The 26,719-nt window shown below is 41.8% G+C and overlaps 1 protein-coding gene across 1 annotated transcript; it reads right to left on the minus strand.

Moving 5' to 3' along the window:
• Positions 1 to 25,966, minus strand: TOP2A (topoisomerase (DNA) II alpha). Its single transcript, XM_019550351.1, has 34 exons — positions 25,876 to 25,966; positions 25,591 to 25,734; positions 24,347 to 24,437; positions 23,364 to 23,427; positions 22,357 to 22,502; positions 20,155 to 20,252; positions 19,693 to 19,905; positions 19,318 to 19,491; positions 18,957 to 19,058; positions 18,244 to 18,381; positions 17,937 to 18,075; positions 17,477 to 17,634; positions 16,981 to 17,106; positions 16,346 to 16,456; positions 16,140 to 16,245; positions 15,430 to 15,539; positions 14,664 to 14,756; positions 14,132 to 14,246; positions 13,434 to 13,555; positions 12,504 to 12,652; positions 11,757 to 11,988; positions 10,601 to 10,735; positions 10,269 to 10,469; positions 9,486 to 9,681; positions 8,232 to 8,323; positions 6,413 to 6,559; positions 6,236 to 6,319; positions 5,408 to 5,605; positions 4,795 to 4,882; positions 4,349 to 4,498; positions 3,947 to 4,067; positions 3,774 to 3,838; positions 2,647 to 2,870; positions 1 to 1,622 (listed from the first exon to the last, which is right to left on the minus strand). The coding sequence occupies exons 1-34, from the start codon at positions 25,909 to 25,911 to the stop codon at positions 1,482 to 1,484; spliced, it is 4,509 nt and encodes a 1,502-aa protein (XP_019405896.1). The 5' UTR covers positions 25,912 to 25,966; the 3' UTR covers positions 1 to 1,481.
• Between the last annotated feature and the right edge of the window lie 753 nt (positions 25,967 to 26,719).

Below are 26,719 nucleotides of genomic sequence, written 5' to 3' on the forward strand. Positions count from 1 at the left end.
TGAGGTTAAAAAATTTTTTATTAGAGAAATATATAAAAAAAGACAAATTTCAGGAGAACACAGTTGTCAAAAACATAGAGAATATTTACAGAGACAAACAACCACACAATTTTGCTCTGGGGCATAAAAAAAAGCATACCATTAAAAACCAGATAAATACAGACAAATACTCCAGTGAAGTAATAAGGGAAAACAAATGGAACTCTTCCCAACTCCTTCTGCAGGGAATATGGATTACATTGGCTTCCATGCTGCTGCCATTAGATGCCTGTGGTAACCAGCATTGGGCTATTGTAGTGGGACAGCCCAAGCTGGACCACCAGAAGCTAACAGGTGGCCTACACAGGACCCACAGGAAAGATGCACCCACTTTGTGCACACATCAGACATCAGTAGGAGGAAGCCCCTTGTTAACAGGATACTAAAACTTTGTTGCAAAAATGTGACATCTCCACTGTCTGAGCCTCCTGCTGCTGCAGCAACCATTTTAATGATGGCTCCTACTTGGGACACAACAGCAGGTGAACCCAATGGACAAGGCTCAGCCACTTTTCAGTGTTCTCATTGGAACAACTTGCATGCTTTCCTAAAGTTAATTTAAACATTAAAGATTTCCTTCAGATGCAGTCAATATTAAAAACACTTCCAGCCATAGGATGAGCACCCTCACCACTGACGATACTGCTTCCCTCAAAGCTGCTTCTGAAGTGCAGCTCAGAGGTGTCCTTTGGCTTTTTTATGTTGAAGTTTATTCACAACCATAAGTACCTCTTACCGGGGGAAGTGATTACTGTGTTGAGGATGGGCTCCTTGCCAGTGATGCACATGTTAAAACCCCACACCAAATATAGTGAAGTAACTGACTTGCACCAACCTTTTCATAGGGAAAAATAGGGATTAAAATATGACAAGGTTAAGACAAATTCTGAATATGGCAACTCAGACATAAAAGAGCAAGGCTTGGCCTTGCAAAGTCAGAGAGGGGTACAACTCAAAAAATCTCTGGATAAGGGTTTGGCAGCTTATACTTTGGGGTTGTGCAGCTTAAGAGATGTACAATACATCTCTGCAAACATTAAAGCAATCGAAAGAGGGAGTGTCTATATAAAGGGATTTTTGTCATCTATAAAAATTTGCTTCTACACTAAAATGACCACGAAGGGTCAAGAAAGATAGCAGGGCTTTCAACTAACTGGGGATCAGGTTTGCTCATTGTATAATTGATGCTTGGTATTTTGAGGTAGGGGGGAGGGGAGGGTCAAACCAATACCAATGGGTTAAATTTATAGGAAAATTAGTTCTGTATTTACATGCAGTATAATAATTTTGGGGCAGGCACTGGTGAATCAGTAAAAGGACTTCCTGGATCTCAACTTGCTATAATCTGAGCTGTAATTCTTTGATGACAGCATGGCTCAGGCTCCGCCCAAAGCTAATTTATAGCATAATTAAGATAAGTACTTTTAAATTTCGTCCAAATTTCAAAACATGTCTTCATCATCGGACTCCTCAATGTACTGAATTGGCTTTCTGGCACGTCCAGGCCTTGCACGAGGAACAGGTGAGCTGGGGATGTCCGTGTTTAAGTCATCAGAAAAGTCACATTCATCTTTCTTGGTTTTCTAAGGAGAAAAACAGTCAAATATGTAGCATCTGATTCTGTAATTCTCACCTAGGGTGCCATGGCACCCTAGGATACTATCAGCACCTTTGAAGGGTGATACCAGGTGGGAGGAGATAAGCAGATGAAATTCAGGCTCAGATTTATCTCTACTTGACTACAGGGGTGTGTGAAGCAGGCTATATTTGATTCAGATTCAACCTGACTTGGGGGACAGTGATTCAGTTCACTGATTTGGATCACTGTCCCGATTCGATTCGGCTGAATCTGAAGATTTGATTCTGATTTGGAGAATCAGCGATTTGGCCATAGACAGCTTTATATGTTTTTTCTACATACCTCGAGGTACTAGGTGTGGCTTATGACCACTGAGATGGTGGAGCGGAGGTGCATCCCATGGGAGTGCAGGGGGCTTCCCTGTGTGCTCAGCAGCGGACCTGTAAGCGGACCGAGTACTTCCGGTCCACGTCCGTGTCCGTTGCTGAGCACATGGGGGACCTCACCAGCTTGGCAATTGGCTGTGGGAGGACTCCAGGTGCCCCCCCCCAGACCTAGGAGGCACCAATTGCCAAAGTGGGGGTGTGGGTCCCCCACATGCTCTATGGTGGACCTGGAAGTACTTCTGGGTCCGCTGCCAAGCACATGGGGGACCCCCCTTTGCTCCCATGGGACACTCCATCTGCCCCACCATCTTAGTATTCACAAGCTGCACCTACTATCTTGAGGTTTGTAGAAAAACCCCCATAAAGCTGTGTCTATTGCTGAATCATCAAATCTCTCCGGATGTCTGGAGGATCCCAATTCGATTCAGAAAGATTAATGGATCTCCTGATTCGATTCGGAGATTTGGCTGCCAGATCGGGCTGAATCTCCTTCAGAATGCATCAGTAACCAAAGCTTTGCACAGCCCTGATTCCCCACCCATACTGCCTGCACCTTCTGCATACCATATCCTAGTGTAAGCTCATGGTCTAATACAGACAGGGGAATGAATACCAGTGCCTGGCATACAGCAGAATACAAACCTTCACTGTAGTGGACTTGGAGGGCTTTAACCCAAAATCTGAGTCTGAATCTGAGGAAGATGGCTTCCTTTTTGTTACTTTCTTTGTTACTTTGGCTGGGGCAGGCTTCTTGGGGGCTGTTGCTTTACTACCACAACTTGAAGATTCTGCCTTAGATGCCACCTTGCTGGATTTGGAGGGTGCCTTTTCCTTGGTTAGAACATCAGTGATGGAAGGCTGTTTATCTGAAACATCAAGAGGCAAGTAAACCTTTGGTTATTGAGCTGTCTTATCTGCAACAGAAGTTTGCTACCTGTTGCAGTATAGGATTACAAATGCAATTCACCTCATTTTGAACCTACTGTTCCAGAAATTAATGCTTGCTTCCCTAAAATCCTGACTGGGTCTTTCCAAATAAACATACAAATCATTTCTGAACTGCAGCTGGCTTTTTTGCCCCCAGAAATGGGAGACACTGCCAGCTGGCTATAAAGTACCTTATTCTGACATCAGCATCCAACAGGTTTATAAGCCAGTGATGTGATCTGTAAAACCAGAATACTAGCCTTCAAAGTGTGATAAAGGATTTGGGTGTCTGTGTGTGGCAAGTACAATAAAATAACTTGAATGAATGTCTTACATTTATGAGAAATTATGGAACTAATGCTAAACAGATCAACTTTCCCAGTAAAAGTGAGAATATGTTGAAACATGAAGCAGATCATTGCAAAAAATGCTGTCAAATTCAATTTAGAGGGTTTCGTTCTGCCCAGAAAGATAAGAAGAATTCGTCTGTCTTGTTTCAAGACTAAAATCCCATCCAAAAATCATTTAAATTAGAGTTTGGGTTTGTACATATTTCATTAAGCAGAGATTAAGCAATGCGTAGTAACACGTTAAGAAAAACTAAACTCTTTCTCAAAGTCATTTTTTGAGTGGTAGTGTAAGAATAAAGTGAAATGTTACCAAGGTCAGCTCTCAACCTCCTAATATTACACTAAACAAGAGAACTTTTATTTTTCATGTAGCAAATACTTGTCTCTGTTAATATTTACAACTAGGATCAGAGACTTCCCCACCCATTTTAAATACATTTGGGAAGTTCAGGCAAACCAAAGAGGTTGGTTAATTTAAATATAAATACTTACTGGCAATGGAGCTTTGCACAGATTGTGATTTGGGTTCCTCTTTAACTGCAGTTTTACTGGTTTTCCTAGAAGGAAAAAACCACAACACTTCTGAGTTCCTCAGTCATTAAACAGTTAATTAATATAGAGAGACATTGAGCATATACAGTTTATTGTACATAAATGCTACTCACTCTGAAGAAGGCTCAACCATGGAGGAGTCTTCGAAGCCTAAAGCTGCCCCAGAGTCATCATCTGCACTGACTTTCTGACTGGCAAGATCTTCGTCCGAATCAAAAGTGTATTGAGCCTTTGCTAATAAAACAGATATGATTATCTAATCTAATTGCACAACCAAGCAAATTTAATGAGTTCCTTAGCCTGCAGAGCTATCCACAGAGGGGATAAAATAAGTCCTAAAAACCTAAGTCTGCATTACAATAAAATTAGCTAGATCTAGCATACAACACAATGTTTAGCTTACTTTCTTACTGGGATCACCTGATGAAGGAGACTCTAGTTGGTCTAGCCCTGATATTTCAATGCTCATTTGGCCTTCCCTCACTGCCCATTTGAGTTCAAATAGTATCACTTACTTGCTGCTTGGCGAAGTGGCTTATCTCTAGGAGGGACCACATCAATAACTTCACACTCAGAAGTGGAATCAGAGTCTGAATCAGACCAAGGATTTCGTTTCTTCTCTCTCTTTACTGGCTTGAATGGCAGAGTGGTCTGTTTCTTCTGACCTGAAAGCACTGGGCACAGGGATTACTCAGAAAATCTGCACATGAATGGTTGTCCCAGAAGTGCCCATTAAACTCAAGAGTAAAGCTTTAACCGAGCTGTTTCTAGCTTAAACATCACATCAGCAGGCTACTTCAGCTTTTTCTTAATGATCATTCTGCATACCCCTTCACTTAATTCTTTCAAACATATTGATCCCAGATTCCACCCAATCAAGTTCAGAAGATTCCACCCAATCAAGTTCAGAACAACAGTCTTCATCTTCCTTTGAAATGATTTACATGTAGAAAGTATTTACCTGGCTCAGTCTTCATTTTTTTTACTAATCTTTGTCTAAGATTTGAAGGCTCCTTTTCGTCTGTTGAGTTCCCTTCCATTTTTTCACTCTAAAAGGTACAGACAGATTAAAAAAACTACAGTCTAATTTGTAACATACAAAATACCAAATTCAAATTTCTGAAATGATAAACAGCTGCTAAGGTAAGAAGACAGAGCAAATTGTTTACCATCAGTCCCACAAAGCATAAATATGCTAATTAGGAACAGGTAATGATTAAATATTATAACGGTCATCTACCCCCCCCCCCACCAGAACACACATACTTTGGACTGCGTTGTGCTGCCTTCATATCCCAGTGTCAACCTATAAATGTGTAGAAAATGTAAAACTAAGCAGGGTGGACCGGAAAACTTGGTAGAGGGAATAGCCTATGGAAAAGGAAAGTTGAGACTAGCTCTAGATCATAGAAAACACCCACTTTCAATATCACTTCCCAAATTCTGATTCTTGCGCCAAAACATGGAACAGGTTGCCCAGGTATCTGCATAGCTACCTAGAGCTGCAATGCAACTGAAAGAGCCTGAAATGTGAAGGACCCTTTGAAAGTGTCCTCTTGAGTATCCTGTTTTACCTTGACTTTTTTTGTTGTCTTCTTTTTTGCCTCTGCCTTCATCTCTGCAGTTATTTGTGGAACAACTCTTATGCCATGTGGTGACGGCAGGGTTTCAGCCAGTTGTAGCTTTTTCACCGTTGATTTCCCTCCTTTTCCCTTGATCGGTTTGCCAGTGATCCCTGCCAGCTCATCCTGTTTTTCTCTGGCTTCCAAAGCCTACAGAGGGAGATCATAAAACAGTACAACAGGGAACTTCTGAAAGAAAAACATACCCGTTGCTACTAAGAAAAACAATGTTTTGCTGACACAATAACCCACTCTGCTAACCCATGTGCAATGGATTTCCTATCACCTGATGGAGATGAGGACACCTGCACATTTCTCTCTCTGAAGGGCTCTATTTAAGCAAAGCTATAGTTCTGGTTACTTTGGGAAATAAAAGAAAGTGCTGTAGTTGTTGCAGAGCTATACTGCAGCAACCAGAACTGACATGGATAATAACCATGCTAGTTAATGAAAGCAGTGTTCTAGGCCTCCCCTGCTTACATCCCACTTCTGGACTTCCTTTTGCCATTCCTAAAAATTCTCTACACAGTGTAAGAACTTTTTTCAACTGCCACATTTTCTGGCTTGAATTCTCTTCATTCCAGCTCTGCTCTAGAATAATGACATCCTTTCCAACCAATCAGATGGCTAAGGCTATGGCTTCCTGCTATAGTAAGGAAAGAATCTCACACAACACATTCAAACTAATATTTGAGGTCAGCACAAAAATGTAAACCAAGCTGACCAGGAGCTGATTACAAGATTCAAAGCCCAAGAAATTGGCACTGAACATCTACATACATCAAGCTCTTCAACAAAAACTGCCAGGTCTTCCTTCCACAGATCTGAAGGACTCTTGCATTTCAGATTTTCCAGCTCCTTTTCCTAAAAGAGGGCAATCAGGAATAAGTAGTTACATATATTATTTAGCCACTATTTTCTTTTCCAGCTGTTTAACAGTGAACAAAGTCACCATACTTTGGAATCCCTCTGTTTGCAGAGCTCATCTTTCTTCTCTTTAGTTAGATACCAAAGGGGCATGTTCAGCAGGTAGTTGAAGTCTGGTCCAGAGGCTGCTGTGGGTTCCTTGTCCTGGTCATCCTCATCTACTTCATCTTCTGTATCCTACAGATTAAAATGTACAATGCCCGTAAGTGCATTTTGACCCACAGTCTTAACTGTTGTATATAAATGTTGCTATTAGATGCTGCACAGCATTTGTACTACATACATTCATGACTTCCAGGTACTATTACAGCTACTCAGAACTAGGCATCAAATCTCACTCCCTGAAAAAACTTCAAGTGGTACAAAGCATAGGAATCCATCTAGTGAGTGATATGTTGTATATATCACCCCAAGAAACTCTTCTGCAATGAGTCCCCTCAAATATAGTGTCTTTCAGTATCTGTCCGAATATTCCAAGCTCTTATTAAGACCAGTTTTGGTTACCTGCGAAATCACCTCTCACCAGAAATGCAATCCTCCCATAAAACTTACGTTCCAAAGGAATAATGAAACAATCACTTAATATTAGGAACTGTTCAGACAGAACTTTTAATATGGACCTAGTCTATGGATCGCACTGAAATAAGAAACAAAAAAGACTGGGGACTCTTCAACTCTCAGATAAAATCTTATTTGGTTCAGCTTTCCCATAACAGGCTTACATGTGGTATTTAAATATCCAAGATAGGAATGGTAATAGGAAGATTGTTTTTCCCCATTACCGTTTCTTAAACCAGGGGTACGTAATTATTTCTGGTGGAAGGCTGCTTAATGAGTTTTGGTGACCTGTCCAGGGCTGCAAGGGTAGCCCTACCCCTTGACAGGTGCACCACCTCCTGGTTATCATCTTGGGACCGGAAATCCTGCCCCTAACCCCTGACTTCTGCCACTGGACATCCCCTCCTCTTGCCCCCAGAAGTACTCCTTTTGGGAAAAGGGTTTGTCATCTTGGAACCGGAAAAAAACCAAATTATATAGTAAAAATCAAACATCTACAATAACATATTTTAATTTTATTAAAAAAATATACTGTCCCGATTTGTGTGTTTGTATAGTATAGATAAAAGTGATTGCATAATAGCTTAAAATGAAGTCTTACTCTTGTATTTTGGTGGGGGGTATGGCAGGATGTGGTGGGGTATGGGGTTTGGCAGCAGTATGTGAAGCCCCCCAGCAGTGTGGTCCTGGCAAACCCCAGGACTGCACATGGCCGGGCTACTGGCTCCTTAGTGCGGGGCTCACATACCTGAGCCCTGCACAACGAAGCTGCCAGTGCAGACCATGGGGCTTGGCTGGGGTGGCAGGGAGAGGGACAGAGTCAGCCCAGCTCCATAGCATGAAGCTCCCTACTGTTCCCCACTGCCACTACTGATCTCTCCCCACCATGGCCACTCCCACCCCTGCTACTTTTGCCACCAACACTTCTGCCCTTCTCCTGCCACTTCTTTACCTTTCTGCCTGCCCGCCACTACTTCCCCTGCTCACTGATGCTTCCCCACCTGAGGGGCCCAGATCAGGGGTGTGCTGTGGGCAAGGAAGGGAATGCAGTGTGTGCTGCCCTTGCAGGAGTGAGCACGGTGTGGGCCCATATGAGCACAGCAGGGGCAGCACAGGGCCGGGCCAGATGCAGCGAATTCGTAGGCACCCGCCTACAAGCCTGGTGAAATGGCCTGGGAGGCCGGATTCGGCTTGCAGGCTGTATTTTGCCTGCCCCTGCCTTAAACCTATGTTGCTCTGTGCTGCTTTAGAACCCAGGCAGACCAATTATGGCAAGGCGGAATGGAATTACCTTCTGTTGAGATTCCTTCCATGCCTTCACAGGATCAGATTCATAGCCTCTCTTGATAAGAACCTGAATCAGTTCTTTCTTAGGTTTGTTTTCTGTAAAAAAACCCAGAAGCATGATGTTTATGAAGCTTACACTAGGTTTATATTTCATTGGCACAAGAAAAAGGAAACAGATTTGCCATTTACCAGCCCATTGATGCTTGAAGTTTGAAAAGATACCACTTGTTCCACTGACATTGACAAGTGGCAACAGTCAGTCAGGCTCATACGATTACAGGAGCTCAGCACCACAGAGAACTCTGACAATCTTCACATCTCACAAGTGTTACCACAATGGGACTTTGAAAAAAAGATATGGAGGAGCTCACGCCTATACTAAATGAGAGATCTGGCTAATGATTTGTGACTTATCAGACCATTCTGCTCCTGAGGCCTGGTAAGAACAGATCCACGAACAGCAAGAAAATGCTCCAGAAAGTAGATGTTGAGAGAGGGAATAGAGAGAATTACTTCACTTTTTGTGTAAAGTCAGCGAAATACAGAGGCTAATGACAGATGTGGGGGTGGGGAATCACTTGCCTGGAAGAGGCATCACATCAGTTTGACCTGGCTTGCCCAACTTCCGTATAGATAAAAGTGCCAGGAAGCCCTGCTGAAGCACATTTATCTAATAGCTGATTGAATCAACTATTAAATAAAAGTGCCAAGAAGCCCTGCTAAAGTACAAGGGTGTGTCAAGCTGAAAGTAAAGCACTGTTTTTTTGGGGATTTTGTTCATGTCCATAAGGTGCCAGAGTGAATATTAAGTCCCCTTTTGACAACAATGAAATGCAGAAAAAACCTTGGGCTCTTGAGGATTACCCTTGTTTTTAGAAGAAAAGCACAAATTGTTGCTTCAACCTCCAAACTCCACTCCCTTAAGCTGGGTAAGGAGAAAGTAGGCCTTTTGCTAAACAATTGTTTAAAAATATTTTAACTTTCAAAATAATGGCAATGAACGTAACAGTCAAGTAGCATTCTATTTGGGTAATGTATATATACAGGACTATTTTTTTAAAAATCAAGGAGCATTTATGAAGTGATTTTTTATGATATTTTATCATAAATAGATATTATCTATGGCACAAGTCAGTAAAAACAGCTTGAATGAACAAGACCACTTAACTAGCTCAGAAGAGCACCCAGCTAGCCTATAAATTTCATAAAGAAAATGTTTGATTACAAACACCGAGGCAGCACCAAGAACAATACATACCAATCACTATTTTGCCCTCTATTTTCTCCAAGATGAAACGAGCTTGGTTGTTGAGTTTCAAAGACTCAGCACCCAACATTCCTAGAAGCCATTCTTTTCTCAATCCATAATACCGGTATCGGAGTTCAAAAAACTCTCGTAGAATATCCAGAGGAGTTTCATATTTCTTGAGAAAGCCCACGTGGTCAAAGAGAACCTGGTGAGGGAAAACAGTACCTTATAGTTGTAAAAAGAGAACAGCTTATTTACTCACAACCCTGAGGTTTGGTGGCTTTTATCCTATGTAGCAAAGATAAATTATTTCAAAATCAATCCATTTTTCAAGCACAGCAGGAAAGGCACTCTAGGCTTTCAAGGATCTCAGAATTATGCCAATGGCACATACTGGGCTTTGACTTTTGGGACAAAACTATTGCTTCATGACATACCATATGCTAACAATGCTGGTATCACACTATCACAATTACTATCCTCAGGGGACTTGGGAATGACAGGAGCACCTCTAGTACCTCAAAGCAAAAAACCACACTGCTTTGTCTTGCTCCCAGAATTTCAGCGTACAACCAAACTTTCCATAAATATTCACCAATAAGTTATCAACTTCAAACCAGCAGCAGCAAAGAAAGGTAGAAACTGGAAGTGAATGATATGTACGAGGTAGTACATTTTTTAAATGCACAGCAGCTTTGGCTCTGAGTATCTTTGGTGTCTACATTGACAGTATTTAAATTTAAGCTTTTTATTTAACTATTGAAAGAGTTCTTGCAACAATGTGGCACATACCATGGAGTTGCATGTTAAACTTGTTTGGAGTTTGAAGACCTTATGCAGTCCAGCTGCTTCTGCTTCAGCCAGTTTCTGTTCACTCATCTTCACTATAAACTTGACCGTTTTGTCTGTATGATATTCTCTGAAGTCTGTGATTAATGGAGGAGTCTTCTCGGTACCATTCAACATGGGTTCCAGCACCTGCTCTTTGTAGGTCTGATGAAAGAATTAAGTCAAGTCAGGTCCTCAGTTCTCCCAGGACCACCAAAGCACTCAGCACTAACCATCAGACTTTGTTGTTTATAAGACAAGATAAATTTTCCTGTGGCAAATTCTGCATTTCCTACCTGTGTCCATGTTCTTACTGGTAGCTCAGAGATCTCAATGGTTGTAGAATCCAGGATAGACACTTCACCATTTATCATGTATTGATTTGGTCCTAGTTCATCTATTGTGCCCTTGAAGTTCTTGTAACTAGGAAGCTAAATAGGAAAGAATATTAGAACACTGCGTGCAGTTTTGGGCTCCACATTTTAAAAAGAACATGAAGAAGTTAAAGGGGGTCCAGAGGTGAGAGTGACAATGATGAACTATGAAACTATGAAAAAGGACTTGGAAAGCAAGTCATATGAGGAGAAGTTGTAGGAGCTAAGCATGTTCAGCTTGTGGAAAAAGTGCCTTAGACTGAATGTGATAGCAGTCTTCAAATACTTGAAGGACTGCCATAAAGAGAACACCTTTTCTCTCTTGCTGCAGAGAACAGGACTCAAAGCAATGGCTTGAAGCTGCAGCAAAGGTAGGTTTAGATTGGCTATCAGGGAAAACTTCTTAACTGTTAGAACAGTTAGGCAGTGGAACAGACTGGCTAGGAAAGCTGTGGACTCTCCATCGCTGTAGGTGTTCAAGAAATTGGACAACCACTGGTTGGGATGAGATAGGTATAGCTATGGTTATGTTCTACTGTGGGTATTTCCCATGCTTCTGGCCTTTGCTGGTTGCCCCCTTCATGCTTTTCTGCTACACACGTGTAGGTGTGGTTAAGTCTGCTGAGTGTCGGCTGCAGCCAAAGCTGAGAATTTTGACTAGGTGTGTCAATGCTTCTTGCTGGGACTTAAAGCCAGAAGTTCCTGGCTCGGGGGTCTTGCCCCTCCAACTCAGGGTCAGAGTGATCACCATTTGGGGTCAGGAAGTTATAATTAAGATTGGTGCAGACTGTTGGACTTCCCTTCCATTCCTGTGTTTCCTCACAACAGATTTACCTGCCGGATGCTGCTCTCTGTGCTGTGACTGTGCGCCTGCATGAGGCATTGATCTGTGACATTATCAGCCACATCAGCCAAAAAAAGCCCATTGCCAATAATGTCAATTTTCCTTATATTGGTGCTGATATGATATGGGACTGATATATCAGTGCACCTCTAATGCTTATACTGGAAAAATGCATTACAGGCTCCAACATATGCTGAAGACCTAAAGAATAATCTTAGTTTAGTGCCTAGTTACCATTGGCAAAGGCTCTTCTCCATCCATCATACGGCGAATATTATTCACAACCTCTCGGATATCGAAGTTCGGAATCCTACAGGACCAGCCAGTACCAATTCCTTCTGCACCATTTATAAGCACCGTTGGAATGATTGGGATGTACCACTCTGGCTCCACACGCAGGTTGTCATCATACAGGAACTTCAGGACATTGTCATCCATTGGTGGAAACATCAACCGCGCCAATGGACTAAAAAGGAAAAGAAGATTTGTGCAGATGTCTACTAAGAGCAAAACAGGTTTCATAAGACCACACATGGGGGGGGTGGGGGGCGGGGAGAAAAAAAGAGCAGAGAGTGAGTGAGTGAGCGTGAGCACACCTGCACTTCCACAGGGCACTAAACTTCTCTCTACTAATTTAGTTCTATTCCTTAAACACTCCCCTCACTCCACAGTTTTTCTGCTTTTCCTTGCTGCTATCTCTGTTTCGTCACATTCCTTTTTGCTTCATGGGAAAGCAACAGCAGAGTATAACTTATTTGAATCATGATGCATGAAGAACAATTCCAGTCTCTTTCAAGTGGTTACATACAAAAGGAGGGAAGCTGGAAATGTTAGAGTTAGCAAGAACTTAACCTTCCTTTAAGGTGTTCTTACTTAACCTCCTAATAAGGCTTTCTTACTCTAGGTTCTAACTATCAAATTAAAGCGCAAACAAAATCCAAGTCCCATAAGTGGCTAGTCTAACAAGCCCTTAGCACTGACCTGAGCATTGTGAAGATGTATCGAGGGCTGGCAGAATCTTTCCCACCATGCAGCCTGGTACCAAACTGACCAAGGGGCTGCAGCAGGTTGAGGTTATTACTGCCCACAAAGTTCTGGGCCAAATTAATAATGGTCATCATCAGTGACACCTGCAACAGAGAACGATTTGAACTGTAAGAGAATAGAATTCCTCTTGAAAAGGGCAAAACTGTATAATGAATTTATATAGTTAGTAGAGGTACACCGATATATCTGGCCATATTGGATTGGCACTGATAAAAGGAAAAATTACATTATTGGAAATCAGCTTTTTTTGGCCAGTGTAGCCAATAATGTCACTGATAAATGCCCTGTGCATGTGTGCAGCCAGGAATGAAGATGGGCAGCTTGGAAAGCAGTGTCTGGCCAGTAAGTCTGTGGGGGAAGGGAGAAGAGGCGTGGGGATGGGTTGGGGGAGGGGCAGATCCAGGCCCACAGTGAGGAAGGGAGTGGAGAAGGGGTAGGCACTTCCCAGATGGGGCAGAGTGCGAGGTGGAGCCACAGGTGGCTTGCCTGGAAGGTATGGGGGAGACTTTCTGCCATGGTGTGCATCCCAGGGGAAGCTCTCCTCTGTTTCCCACACCACTCCTTCCCTCAGCCGTGGGGGCCCCTGACTCTCTCCCACACCATGGGGGCCTTAATTTGCCCCACCCACACCCCTTTCCCCCCTCAGACTCATGGGACGGATGCCGCTCTTCATGCTGCTGGGCTGTGTATTGGCTATTGGATCAGTATTGGTCAAATGACAGGTTAATAGTCAGCCATCGGTAAAAAAACCAAACCAAACTAAACCAACCAAAAAAAGCCCACCTTTATTGATGTACCCAATATAGGTTTAATTTAGCTTATAGAATATTTCCTTAGTATTTTGTGCACTGTATTGAAGCTTACCTCTCCATGGTGGTAAGAGGACATCTCAGCTACAGAACCAGCCAGCTGAGCAACCTTCACTTCCCGTTTGTCATTTCGTTTGAAACAAGTGAACAGAACTTTCCTTTGACCTGGCTTCAAACCTTTATTGAAAAAAGTAATGTTATTTGCTTTAGCAATCACTACACACAACACTTTGCACTTAGCACCTATCACCCTAGGATCTCAGACTTATTTGTACATATAAAGCCTTAGCACCCTTGGGAGATGCTATTATTCATCGTTACCTAGCCGGAAAAAGACAGGCTAAGGGTATGAACAAATCCATCTTCCACCCCACTTTAAAAGAGAAGGGGGAGCTGCCACTTGGCTCACGTGAGCTGTTACAATCTAGTTACATTTGTATGAATCTATAAGCAATACAAGTGAGCTAAATTGCTGTACTCTGACCCTGATGCTATACTTGCATTGCTACAGAATTATACAGATTTTAAATCATAAGCATCATTTGACAGTTATACAATTGTGACTTCTGCTTATATACTAAGTGATTTGACCAAAGAGATAGAGAAGAAACAGAATAGATTTTGGTATTCCCAGCTCTCTATCCAGAACTAAAACTAAGATTACCTTGATTCCTTGTAATTAAGGAAAACATTTAAATATTAATTTCTCAGTAGAATTTCCTACAAAAAAGCCCATCCCTTGGAGTAACTTACCATCAACCAGGGATGGGATGGACCGTTCATTGTCAGAATTTGAGAACAGGACCAACTCTTTGTTGACAAAGTCGTTGTATGTCAGGTTGCTAACAGTTTTCCCATACAAGTACTCCTAAAAGATAAAAACAGATTTGGTTTTAAGGATTTCTTACTTCTTTGATGACAGCAACTTGACCTTGCTGAAATGAAATGCCTAATTCAGTTCAGATCCAATACTGCTATTTTCAAGATATTCCCTTGATTCATTATAATAATATAATTGAATTTACCACTTCTTTAAAACTACTCCAAGGGCAAACGTTAAAAAACAGCTCTAACTTAATCTCTGCACAACTGACATTGAGGCCACACTAACCCTGATAGGAGTGAGTGTGAACTCCATAGAATCTTGCAGCTTTAGAATTGTTCAGTATCCTGTGACCAACTTCCTGACCCCAAGATCCATATTGCTTTAGAATACTAGAATAAAACTGAGCACCACTCTATGGAAAGAGAGACTGCAATCCTCAATACATTTAAAGCTAATTACCTCTGGCAACCCATGTAGCTTTCGCTGCCTTCTATCTTCCATGAAATTAGTCAGCCATTCCTTTCGTTCATCAATCTTCTTCTTGCTAAAGGCCTAAAAGTTACAAAATCAAAAGGGATTCCATTTGAAGTCCACCAATATTGGGCCCTCTGAAGAGCATTACTTCCACTACGGTCAATGAAAGCAGTACGCAAGTTAACCAAATCATCATAAACTATCTCCCCAGTTCATTTTAGGTATCAATAATAGCTTCATGCTTTTGGGGACAATGTTCATGGAATTGGTTAGCAAGACAAATGTATACTTGACAGTCAATGCTTGATTAAGATGACAGAAATTCTGGTGGCAACTATTTCATAGATTTCATAGACATTAGGGCTGGAAGGGACCTCGGGAGATCAGTACAATAGCGGAAGCCCATTTTTAACACAAAGGTATATTAAAAAAACTGGCTCCAGGGACCTGGCAGGCAGGCAAATGCAACAAAATTTGCAGAACTCTTTTAAAGGAATATTTTGTATTACATTGGGATTCGTTTGAACTGAACTACATGTAGAACTCATTGCTATATGGGTGCTTTCAGCTCCAAGATGTGTGAATAATGGTGATTTTACTGATTATGCCAGAACTGTAACCTTGGAAACAAAGATACTTTGAGTTGGGTCTAAAGGTTTCTGAGATCATGTTAAGAGAAAACACAAAGCACGCCAAGTAATAGAATAGTAAAAGTAAGAGGTCAATAGTTCAATTAAGTCTTCTTAGTTACCAGGGTGATCGCAGCATCATCTTCAGGGCCAGAGTATCTGAAGCGGATTCGATGTCTTGCCATATCTGCAAAGTATTCTTTAGCTTCTTTCGATGTGCTGGTACCCAGACCTGCAATACCAATATCAGTGAGTGCCAAAAGCCACCTTGAACATATTCAGCTACAGCGCATAGTGCAGATTTTTGATGATATATGTTGTGAGGGTGACTTCATAAACTCTCTGGAAATCAAAGTATCACGAAACCCAAAAGCTAAACATCAGATTCAGCAAAAAAAGAAGAGCTCTGTCTTGAGCTTTCACATCCAGGGCTAAGTGACATCCATAGATTCCCAAAGGTATTAACTGAAGCCTAAAAAGAGTTCTTATTATCCAGTTGTGCTCTGCAGTATTCAAGGTTTCTGGCAGTGCAGTGAGAACAAAGAAGGAAACTGATTTCACTTCCAAGGATCTTCTGATTCTGCACTGTTGACAGCAATAGACAGACACCTAGAACACTTGGAGAATGGATCCCTGTAGCATTATCATTCTGTTTTGGGAAATGTTTCTGAATGTAAGGCCTATGTTTAATTCAGATCTTTAAGGTGCCTTCACTTGGTATATCCTCAAATGATGTATTGTGCTTTATATATTGCACATCATGTACATTTATCTGATAATGAAAAAGCTCTTACTTGGCTCTGAGCACTACTACACAGTGTTTATGACAAACCTTTGTAGTATTTGATTTTCCAGCTGTTGTGATTCTGAGTGTTATTTTTCCACTCTTCAAATTCAGGAATGCTGTAGAATGGAATCTCCTGCTTGTTTTTGGAGACCTATAGTGAAGGAAAATTAGAATTGTGAAACCCCAGGGAATCCAAGACTTGGACATTCAGGGTATTATTAATTTCACTTGCACTCTATTCAGGATTTTACCTTTATGATGGGAGTAATAAACTCCTCCAGAAAATTGTGCCGTAGAAGAGAAGGCCAGTTGTGATGGATGAAATTGATCAATAAGCCTTTGATATGAGAACCATCTTGATCCTGAAACATTGTTTTCAGAAGGTAGATTTTAGTCAGACACATGCCGGGAAGCAACTACAAGTCAGGCCTGTCTCATGCAGTGCTCAACACCTCACAAAGAGGAGATACTTAGCATTTCCCGACATACAACCAATGGCAATGAAGCTGCATAACTGTTATGCAGCTTCTACGTTTTTCAGATTTTACATGATGAAACTATACCTGAGAAGCAGAAAAAAAGTTGGAAGAGAATTATAGACCTTAATCAAGTGGTCAAAACAGACCCAAGAACTTCCAAACTGTCTCCTCTGTTTAGCACAACCAATCAGAACTGTTGGCATGAGATGGTAGAGATACTGCTTTATTTATTTTATGATACAGAAGTATGGTGGCCTAATATAGAAACTTTTGTGTTAGGAGATTTAGGATTATAAGAACAAGTGTATGTGAGAAGTTGGGTACAACAGCACCAATTAAAAAGCAAAGTATATATTATTTCTTTTAGTTGCGTTCCTTATTTTGAATTTTGATTAAGTGAATCCTACCTGATCTGTCATGATCATGATCCTGCCATAGCGAAGGCTCTTCAGTGAATCCTGATCATCATAGTCCTTCTTATACTGTAAGCCAACAATCTTGATGATACTATTGATTTCAGCATTTTCCATGATCTGAAAAAAAAGGATTGCACAGGACAGGGTGTCAGGTGTGTCTTGGGTTTTTTCAAGTGTAGGATGTACTATTGCTCAAAATGATGTCTAATGCTTAAATTATGCTAACCTGTTCCAAACAAATGTTACATTCCATATCACAGCTACTACACTTCAGGCAAAGCACTGTACAGGACTGTCAATGTTACATCTTAATTTGCAAGAAAGGCTCAGGGTGAGAGTAGGCTCACATGTTTACTTAGGATGTAATTTCCAAAGTTACAGCAGTAGGTTAATAAGAACAACATAACCACCTCAGCTTAAAAACGTTTTTCTGCACTTGGTCACCCACATCTTCCAGTACATATATTTCAGTGACATTCCTACTAACCTGCTTATGAGATGCTTCTCGAACATTGAGCATTTTTCCACGAAGGGGAAATATTCCATACTTGTCTCTCCCAACCACTCCCAACCCGGAAACAGCCAGTGTTTTTGCCGAATCTCCCTCTGTCAGGATTAGCGTACAATCTGCAGAATGCTTGCTGCCTAAAAAAGCAATTCACTTCTCATCAATATCTTGATTAAAATGAACCCAAGTTTGCACACTCATGAAATGAACTGAAAAATAAGTATCTGAACAAGCACAAAGGTTTAGTTGAACAGATCTTGGAACAATCTTCAAGAAAAAATTTAATAGGAGGAATATTCAACACAGTTTCTGTTCCTAGCTTAATTTCCCTTACATAACACGATTAAAAGGAAACATTTTTCTCCTTCACTTGCCACAAACACTTAGCTGCTATGTTTGAATAAAAACCCTATGATTAGAAAGGGTATAAAACATTTACCAGCATCATTGGCATCATCTAGTTTAGGAATTCCCTTAATCTTGTTGTGTTTCACAGATGAACATTTCTTATTCAGTTGGATCTGGGCTTTAAATTTTACCCAGTTTAGGATACTTTCCACAATACCACAGCTGACTGCCTAGAATATAAGAGAGACAGTTATGGAAAGAGTTAACTACGCCACGATATCAAATGATTTAAAATTGAAATTAATCTATATGTAGTATGCCTATGGCATTAAATTTATCAAGAGGCAATTTCACTGATCTCAGCTACAGGCATGTATTCACTGCACCTCAATACTTACCCCTTTGATAAATTTGTCACTCAGTCTGCAAGTTGAGCCAAAGTTTTTTGCCTGCAGAGTCATGTTTTCTTTAGTCTGGGAGTCAAAGGTTGGGTTTTCAATCAAGGAATTCACAAAAATCCACATATGGTTCTTCACCTGTAATTATATTTAATAATTATTATAAACTGTGCACATTCATTTCATTCTATAGCGTTGCTTCTGGATACTTTAGTTAAGACTGTCAATCTATATTTTTGTAAGCTGTACTTGATGTTTTTAATCCTGTTCAGTTCTAGACAACGTGAAATAGCTGGTGAACATACATGATCAATTTTGTTATTTGTTAGGATGTCAAAGAGGCGGTGGCTTTTTTCCTAATATTAACCTAGCAAGTAAATTTTTTAGGGTAATCCATTCTAACTGTGCATGCTTAGATTTAAAGACATTACATAAACAGTGTACCTGCACTGACCTAAATATGCCGCGTTTAAGTATGAAGGATGACAACTGAAGCTATTTTTCCTCAACAGTAGAATGAAAATGTAATAACTTCCTAAAATTGGAAACTTTGAGACTTTCATATTTTATGCTTTCCCTTAGCATTTCAGAACTTAGCAAAAAGTTATGTTTACAATTAATCAGGTATTGCAAGCAATTTGTTGCAAACTGGGGTTTCAGTTTACAGTAGCACTACAGTTGGTTTCCTAGCCAAAAAACTCACGAGATTTTACCTGAAAAGGCTTAACTCCAACTCCAGCTTTGTTCTTCTTCTTTACAGTTTCAATGAGTTTATTGGCAATCTGGTCAACTACATAATCAACATGCCTACCACCCTGGGGGGAAAAAAGGGCATCAAACATCATGAGAAGTTCACAGACGCAGCTCACACAGAATGGAATCATTATGTGCAGGTCAACTAAACACAGACATTAAGCACATTATCCAATTAGAGAATTTTCACTCATATATAGTGAAGTTTCATTGTGACTGACAAAATTAAGATCAAAGAATATACCCATTAAGTGGTCTAAACTATAACAGAAAGGTAGGGTAGATGGACCTTACAGACTAATTAAATACCAGTAAAGTTACCTTTGTGGTAGCAATGCTGTTGACAAAACTAACTTGCTGGAAGCCTTTTTCACTTAAAGTTAAGCACACTTCCCAACGATTATTCACTTCTTCATGGACAACTCTAAGTGCATTACCAGTTTCATCAGCTTTGTCCTTCAGATAGAGATCCACATAGCTGCGGAATCCTTTTACCTATAAATAAGGTTATTTGTTTACAATAGCCCTTATAGATACCAGTAAAGCCCATAGATTCCTGCACTCAAGTTTCCGTTACAAACTAATGCCTATCCTCCAAGAGATCTTTTAAATTCTTGTGTTACTTGGAAGAAAAACTTATAGCCTAAGTGATAGGGGAAATATTAATTGCTATGAATATTTTTATAGGTCACTCACAGGCAGCCTTTTTCCATTTAGAAAGACTTTGATCTCTTTTGTGGACCCAGCAATATCATATGCTCTCCGAGACATCAGTGCTACAATGTCTTTGTCCAGGCTTGTCATTTTGAACTTTGACAGATCAGGTTGGAATGTGATACAGGTATAATCTTCTCCATCAAAGTATTTCAGTTTCATCTCGCCTGTCTTTCCCATATTGTCTGTCCAGGTCTGGGAAACAAAAAAGTTACGAGTCACAACTGTCAAATACAAGTAGCTATTGAAATATTTAAGCATAAAGATAAGTTATTATTGGACTACTTATCAAGGGGGAAAAGTTTGTTTCCAAATGCTAATTGAATTACAAGTATTAATTATAGTAGCTGACTCCTAGCACTCAAAGGCCAATCTTTGAAAATCTAGTCCTTGGGCATAACCTGACTGAAATACACAACCAAAACCATGCGAGAGGATTCATACCTGCTTAAACAGTTTCTTATATTCACGACATGCAGTTTCCACTGTAAATTTGGTACTGAATATGTTGCATAATTTAGCCCCATAACCATTTCGACCACCTGAAATGATAAAGTCAGGTTTACAACATGAGCTATTTCAAAAAAACCTACCCAGTTTTAAGAATTCAGTCATTGCAATGTGACCAAAACAAAATGATCAAGATGCTATTCTGTGCTTCTGGTACATAGCTGTAAAGCTGCAGTTCAATGGAATATTTCTCTCAAAGGAATTTTATCCTGTCCTGTATCACTACACGTTCCTCATTAGAAGTGGGGCACTAGGATTCCCCTCCTCTGAGGCTCTCGTTTCAGTTCTGCCTGCTAAGAGAACTCTAATAAATCTGGAAAACTTCCTCTCTATATATATATTATAGCAAAGAAGTAGAAGCATTACAACACATTATATGTGTAGATGACTTTTTAAAAGGAGTTTCCACTCTCCCTCCTCTAAATTTTTGGGGTCCTCCTTTCTACCCCAGCCTCTACTATTTACCAGAACTATTCATAAGTTTATCAGGAGCTTTACTACTTTCTGAACAGCAGCAGCAATGCTGACCAGGATACTCCATTTTTGAGCTGCTGTTCAAGCGCAGACGTGGTTTGGCAGCAGAAAAAGCATACTTATTAAATCTGCAGATGACACTAAGCTGGATGGGGATGCAGGCACTTTAGAGAAGTTAGAATTCAAGATGACCTTAGAAATTGGAAAAATGGCCTGAAATAAATTGGATGAAATTCAGTAAGAACAAACACAAAGTACTGTACTTAGAAAGGAACAATGAAATAAGGAGGTACAATGACTGGTTGGCTTGCAGTTCTTTAGAAAAGGCTGTAGTGTTTGAAATGGATCACATGCTGAATACAAATCAATGCAATATTGTTGCAAAAAGAAAAAGATAGCTAATACTGCACTGATGTGTTAACAGGAATGTTGTATCCAAGTCATAGGAAGCCATTCTTGCATTTTATTATAAAAGTGAGGAGGTCTCACCAGAAATATTATGTCCAGTTTTGGGGTCTCCACTTCAAGAGATGTTGGATAGACTAGGGGAGAGGGGCCATTTAGAGACGATCGACAAACATTGCTGGAGGTCATGAAAACATGAAACATGGCTCCACAGGCTGGATGAGCTGCAACTTAGCTTAAAACAGGGGTCATCTGACCCCACATGCTGGATCAGTAGCCTGAGACCAGGGCACAGGCCTCTGATCTGCTCCCTATATCCATGCAGGATCCAGCACCTGCAGCATGTACTCCAGGATCCATGCTGCATGCAGATACATGCCAGAGTGGGCGAGGCAGGCACCATGTGTGGCATGGATCTCAGAGGAACTGAGATAGGTGCTGCATGAACTGCACATCTTGGATCCTGCTTGTAGGGCCAATCTAGGTCAATTCAGACCCAGGAGTCAGATAACAAGGGCTCCACAGGCTGTAGGTTCAACACCCCCAGCTTGAAGAAAAAAAAAAAAAAGGCTGAGAAGGGATTTGACACTATTCTGCAAATACAAAAAGCTGGTAGACAGAGAACAGCAATAAATTTCTCTATTTACTGGAATGGGACAAGCAGCAAAACAGTAACAAAGGGGATCTAAGTTAGATATTAGGAAAAACTTTCTACCTAACAGGGTGTTTTAAAGCACTGGAAGAGATTACCTGGATCAGTGGTTCCCAACTTTTTTAGACCATGGATCAGGAAAACATGCACTGGAAGTGACCATAGCTTGGCAAACTGTGGACCAGCATACTGCAGACCGGAAGCGACTGGCACAGTGCAGATCAGCAGACAAACCTTTTTTATACTCAGTGTAAAAAAGGGTTCTCTGTCAGTCCACTGTATGCTGGTCACTTTCGGTCCAGCAGCCAAGCCTCCTGCGGACTGGGGCTTGGGAACCTCTGACCTAAATCTCTGAAAGTTTAGGACAAACATTTGTCTGGGATAGGTTACTAAAGGATGTTTCCGTCTTGATGACTCTCTCTCACAGCTGCTAACTACAAGCAGCAAGAAAAGTGTACTTTGATAATTTTTGCATTTCTGGTACAAACCCTTGCCTAGTCACACTTAGGTTAGTTAATGCATTTAAAGCCAATTGGGCTGGACCAAAAAAAAAAAAAATATATATATATTCCCAGCTAGAATACATTATTTTTAAGAGACTCTACCTGTGACTTTCTTTTCGTCATCATCATAGTTGCTAGATGTTAATAGGTGTCCGAAAATAAGGGCAGGTACATACATCTTCTCCACTTTATGTTCCACAACAGGAATACCTTTCCCATTGTTCCATACACAGATTGTATTATTTTCCCTGTATAGAAAAAGAAATATTTTCCCATAAAAATGGAATTGGCGGTATCACATGAAGAGTCAAGTGCCAACTTAGGTAACATTCTTCCTTCTAAAATGCTTGAAGAAAATATTTTCCTAACAAACAAATAATAATAAACCAGGTGGTCATTATAAAAATGCCACTTTAAGATACTATTTCAAGGTAATAACAGGGAACAGATTCTAAAACTCAAGTCAGAGGACAATGGAGCTTTACGTTTTTCCTTCTTTTACATCTACAACTTTACTAATGAATCTTAGCAGGACTGTCAAACTAACTTCAGAACCAAAAAATTTGCTCTACTGTTAAATATTCTTTGAATTCAAAATAGTTGATTTTATTTTAATCCCACCAGTCTTCTTATTGTGGGGAAAAAGCCATCATTTCATCAAAAGGAAATTTCCTACTCAACAATGCAGATGCAGCCAGCAGAGGGAAGACAAGTCAACTTAAAACGTGCAGTCAGATCTGCAGACACAGTTGATGATGTACACATTATACATGATTTATATCTGTGCTCCACAAATGAAAAGGTGCAACTGAGAGGACAAGGCAGTACAAAAATTGAAAAGGACAAAATAAGTAAAAAGCTAAAAACAGAGATAGGACCTGAAATCACCACTTTGCAGGAGACCAAGGTAAGAAAAATGACAAACTTGCAGTTATTTATCTGATGAGCTGCAGGAGTTGCTTCTGATTGGGTCACACAACATGTTCTTCAGTATCTACAACTCTAACCTCATGAGAAAGGGAAAATATACAAGTGCCAACATACTGAACTATTTTGCTCATAACACCTGAGGAAAAATCATTCAACAAAAGTGAAAACAAAATACTTACGGATCAATTGTCACTTTAATGCAGGACATGTTTTTATCCCTCTGCTTGTTATCTGCAGCATTGACTAAGATGAAAAAAATTACCAGATTACTTTGAGTGAGAAATCTGAGCTGTTTAGAATAGAAAAACTTTACATCCAAACAGTTTTTAATGGAACACATACATTCAGAGACCACTGAACACCCTTTGGACTGCAAAGAGTATGGCTGTCAGGCTTGTCTGGCACCCCTGGACTGGATCTGAACCAACAGGGCTATTCATTGACTGGATCAGGACTACTGTTACAAGTGCCTGAGTTGATGCATTGGCTCAGGGAGTTGCAGGGCTCAACCACAGCCATGCTTTGCCCACCTGCTTCCAAAACATGCCCCAAAACTCCATACCCTGGGATTGAGTGATACCCCACATTCCCAGTCCCTCCAGGAGCCCAACAGACTGTATGACACAGCTCTGCAGGCTGGATCTGAATGCTTGTTAACCTTGTTTTAGGAGTTTAATATTAAACAATTATCAGTTATGCCTGAAGATACAAGGACATTATTTTAAAGCAGGGGCGGCTAACCTGTGGCACAAGATCCACAGGCAACCTGTGTGTGAGGCATGCAGCAGATCAAGGAGGGGGCAGACCACAATACAGCAAATAGGGAAAGCAGCAGAAGCAGAGCAGAAGATCAGCTAGGGAGTATAGGGCATGAAGCGGAACAGCAGATCAGACAGAGATAGGGGATTACAGTGGCACTTGGGAATGATGAAGGCTCTTTTAAGGCATGACTGCTGAAAAGGTTGACCCCTGTGGTCTTAAAAATGCTTTGCAAATCCTCACAGTTAAGGGTTATTTTAAATTACCATCAAACATTATACTTTTTTTTTTTTTTAAACTAAATGAAGTAAACAGTTGGGGTTCCCCTAATACACAGGCATCCAGAATTTGTTTTCAGAAGAATAAATTGCTAGCCACTGAACTGTTAAATCCCTCAGCTTACCTAGAATTTCATCAAAGATTTTGTACAATCCAGGCACAAAAGTCACATCTCTGTAGTTGAGTCCCACATCCTCATCATATACCCACATTTGCTGAAAATAAAGTTGAGAAACACTCAATATTTTTCAGATCTGCTGTGATTTCCTTACCCTTAATTTATAAATCAAAGTTACACTACATTGCTTTCTAATTAACTAACTCTTGTTTAAATGGAAAATCATTAACTTTTGTCAAGGAATTAAGTACTACTGAACAGGCAATGTAGAGTATTGTAATTTCTTTCTAATTTATGGGAACATGACTACGCGAGCAAGCTACAAGCACTTAACATTATTGATCACAGTTGATATCTATACTAAATGGGGAGGAAAAACATCCCATTCAAATTAAACAAAGCAGTCTTAAATAAGCACCACTTAAATGGCTCTATGCTCACTAACCCTCACAAGAACTTTCTGCCTACATTGAGCCTTTGCTGGGAAAAGCAGCATTTTAAATCTAACGAATAAATAAAATTGCAAATACTGCATAAAAACATGATGGGAAGAAACAGAACAGAGATGGAGGCTCTAGGGAGAGCAACAGCCATGGCTAAAATGTAATCGCATTAATTCCTAGTGTGGCGTGCCTACAAGCCCTAGACACCACAGTGCTGTACAAACAGTGTTTGTACATGGCATTGTTTGTACAAACACACTGAGTTTAAATGTGTACAAACACAGCGAAGGACCTTCCCCCAGATACTTTAAAAATCAAAACCTCTCTCACACTTTGATATTAACAAACCATTGGAAACGCCCTGTGCAGGGTTTTGCCGGAGACAAAAGAGGATGTGCCCGTGTTTCCCATTTTACGAAATTAACTTCAGCCACCCGGTAAGGCAAAAGTCGCTTTGCTCTGTCTGAACCCCCCACCCGCATCTCCCACAACACACATGAGCTGGACCTTTTGTGATTATTGCACACATACACACGCCAGCTGGATCTTTGGCGGTTAGACACACAGGCACGATAACAAGGTCTTTTGCAGTTATACACGCGCTAACTAGACCTCTGGCAGTTGCCCACACACAGGCTGGATCTGAGGCGGTTACACGCACACACACACATGTGCACACACAGCCTGGACTCCAGGCAGTTACATACACGCGCACAGGATTTCTGGCAGCCGCGCACGCAGGCTGGACGCGTGGCAGTTCCGCGCACGCACACACACGCACGCGCGTGCGCAGCGCCGGGCGGGCACCTGAGTGAGGAGCTCCACGGAGCCGATGTAGGTGTCGGGCCGGAGCAGGATGTGCTCCAGCTGCGTTTTCTTCTGGTAGATCCTCTCCACTGACAGCCGCTTCTCCTTCTTGGCGGCCTTCGCCTGCGTGTTCTCGCTCAGCGCCTGGTCGCGGGGACACGACAGCGATGGCACCGGAGCCCAACACAGGGCGGTGACCCTCCCCCCCCCGGGCCCTCTCCCCGTGCTGTGCTTCGCGCCCCCCACCCAACCCCGGCCCCAGGGAGAGACGGGCCCCGGACGCACCCTGAGAGGCGACGACTGGGGCTCTTGAAGCTCCATGGCGGCGGCGGGGCGCGGTGCGGGGGGTGGACGAGACGAGATGGGCCGGGCCGGGCAGACTCTCGCCGCGGGTTCTGGCACACGAAGTCAGTTACCGGCCGCCTCGCAGCCTTTCAAACCTCCGCCAGACCCGCCGAAACCGCTCCGCCAATCACAGCGCGCCGGGGGAGGTGGCTCTCGCCAATCAGCTCCCCCGCTCTCCAGTGGAGGGGGCGGGTCGGCCCCCCCAGCAGCTAATCGCAGCCCGCCGGGCTGTTCAAACCAGCCAGTGGCCTGCTTAAGGAGGTACACTGAAGAAGGGGGATGGGGAGGAGCTGGAGACGATGCAAGCCACCCAATCAGCTGGTCGAAAGCTATGACTGGCAGGCGGCTCGACTAATCACAATGAAGGACACGTGCTGCTTTGTTGAAGGGGTCCTGCTACCAGGGGTTGGGGGCTCGGGGGAGCTTGGCCTCAGTCTTCAGGAAGCAGCCATAGTTCTGTCCTGGCAGTAGCTCTGTCCTTTTCTCCCCACAACACTCTCCCCCTTGCTTTCCGCCGTGCCGTGCCCTGTGTGACTTACCTGGGCTGGGTCCTGGCTAAGCCCCCCATGTGCTCACCCTACAAGGTGGAGTTGCTGCAGCTGTGGGCTAAGGAGCAGGACCTACCACCCCTCATGGCGGTTACCTCACAGGGCTGCACTCTGATCCTGGCCTCCCGGCCTGCTCTGTGCATAAGCCATACTATATTGAGCAGATTCTTTTTGGTGTTGGGTGGTGGAACCGGAGCGTGCTCCATCCACTCCATGCATTGACCTGGTATTACAGT

This window comes from Crocodylus porosus, unplaced genomic scaffold, assembly GCF_001723895.1.
Source record: "Crocodylus porosus isolate Cpor-Errol unplaced genomic scaffold, CroPor_comp1, whole genome shotgun sequence".
Taxonomy (NCBI): Eukaryota; Metazoa; Chordata; order Crocodylia; family Crocodylidae; genus Crocodylus; species Crocodylus porosus.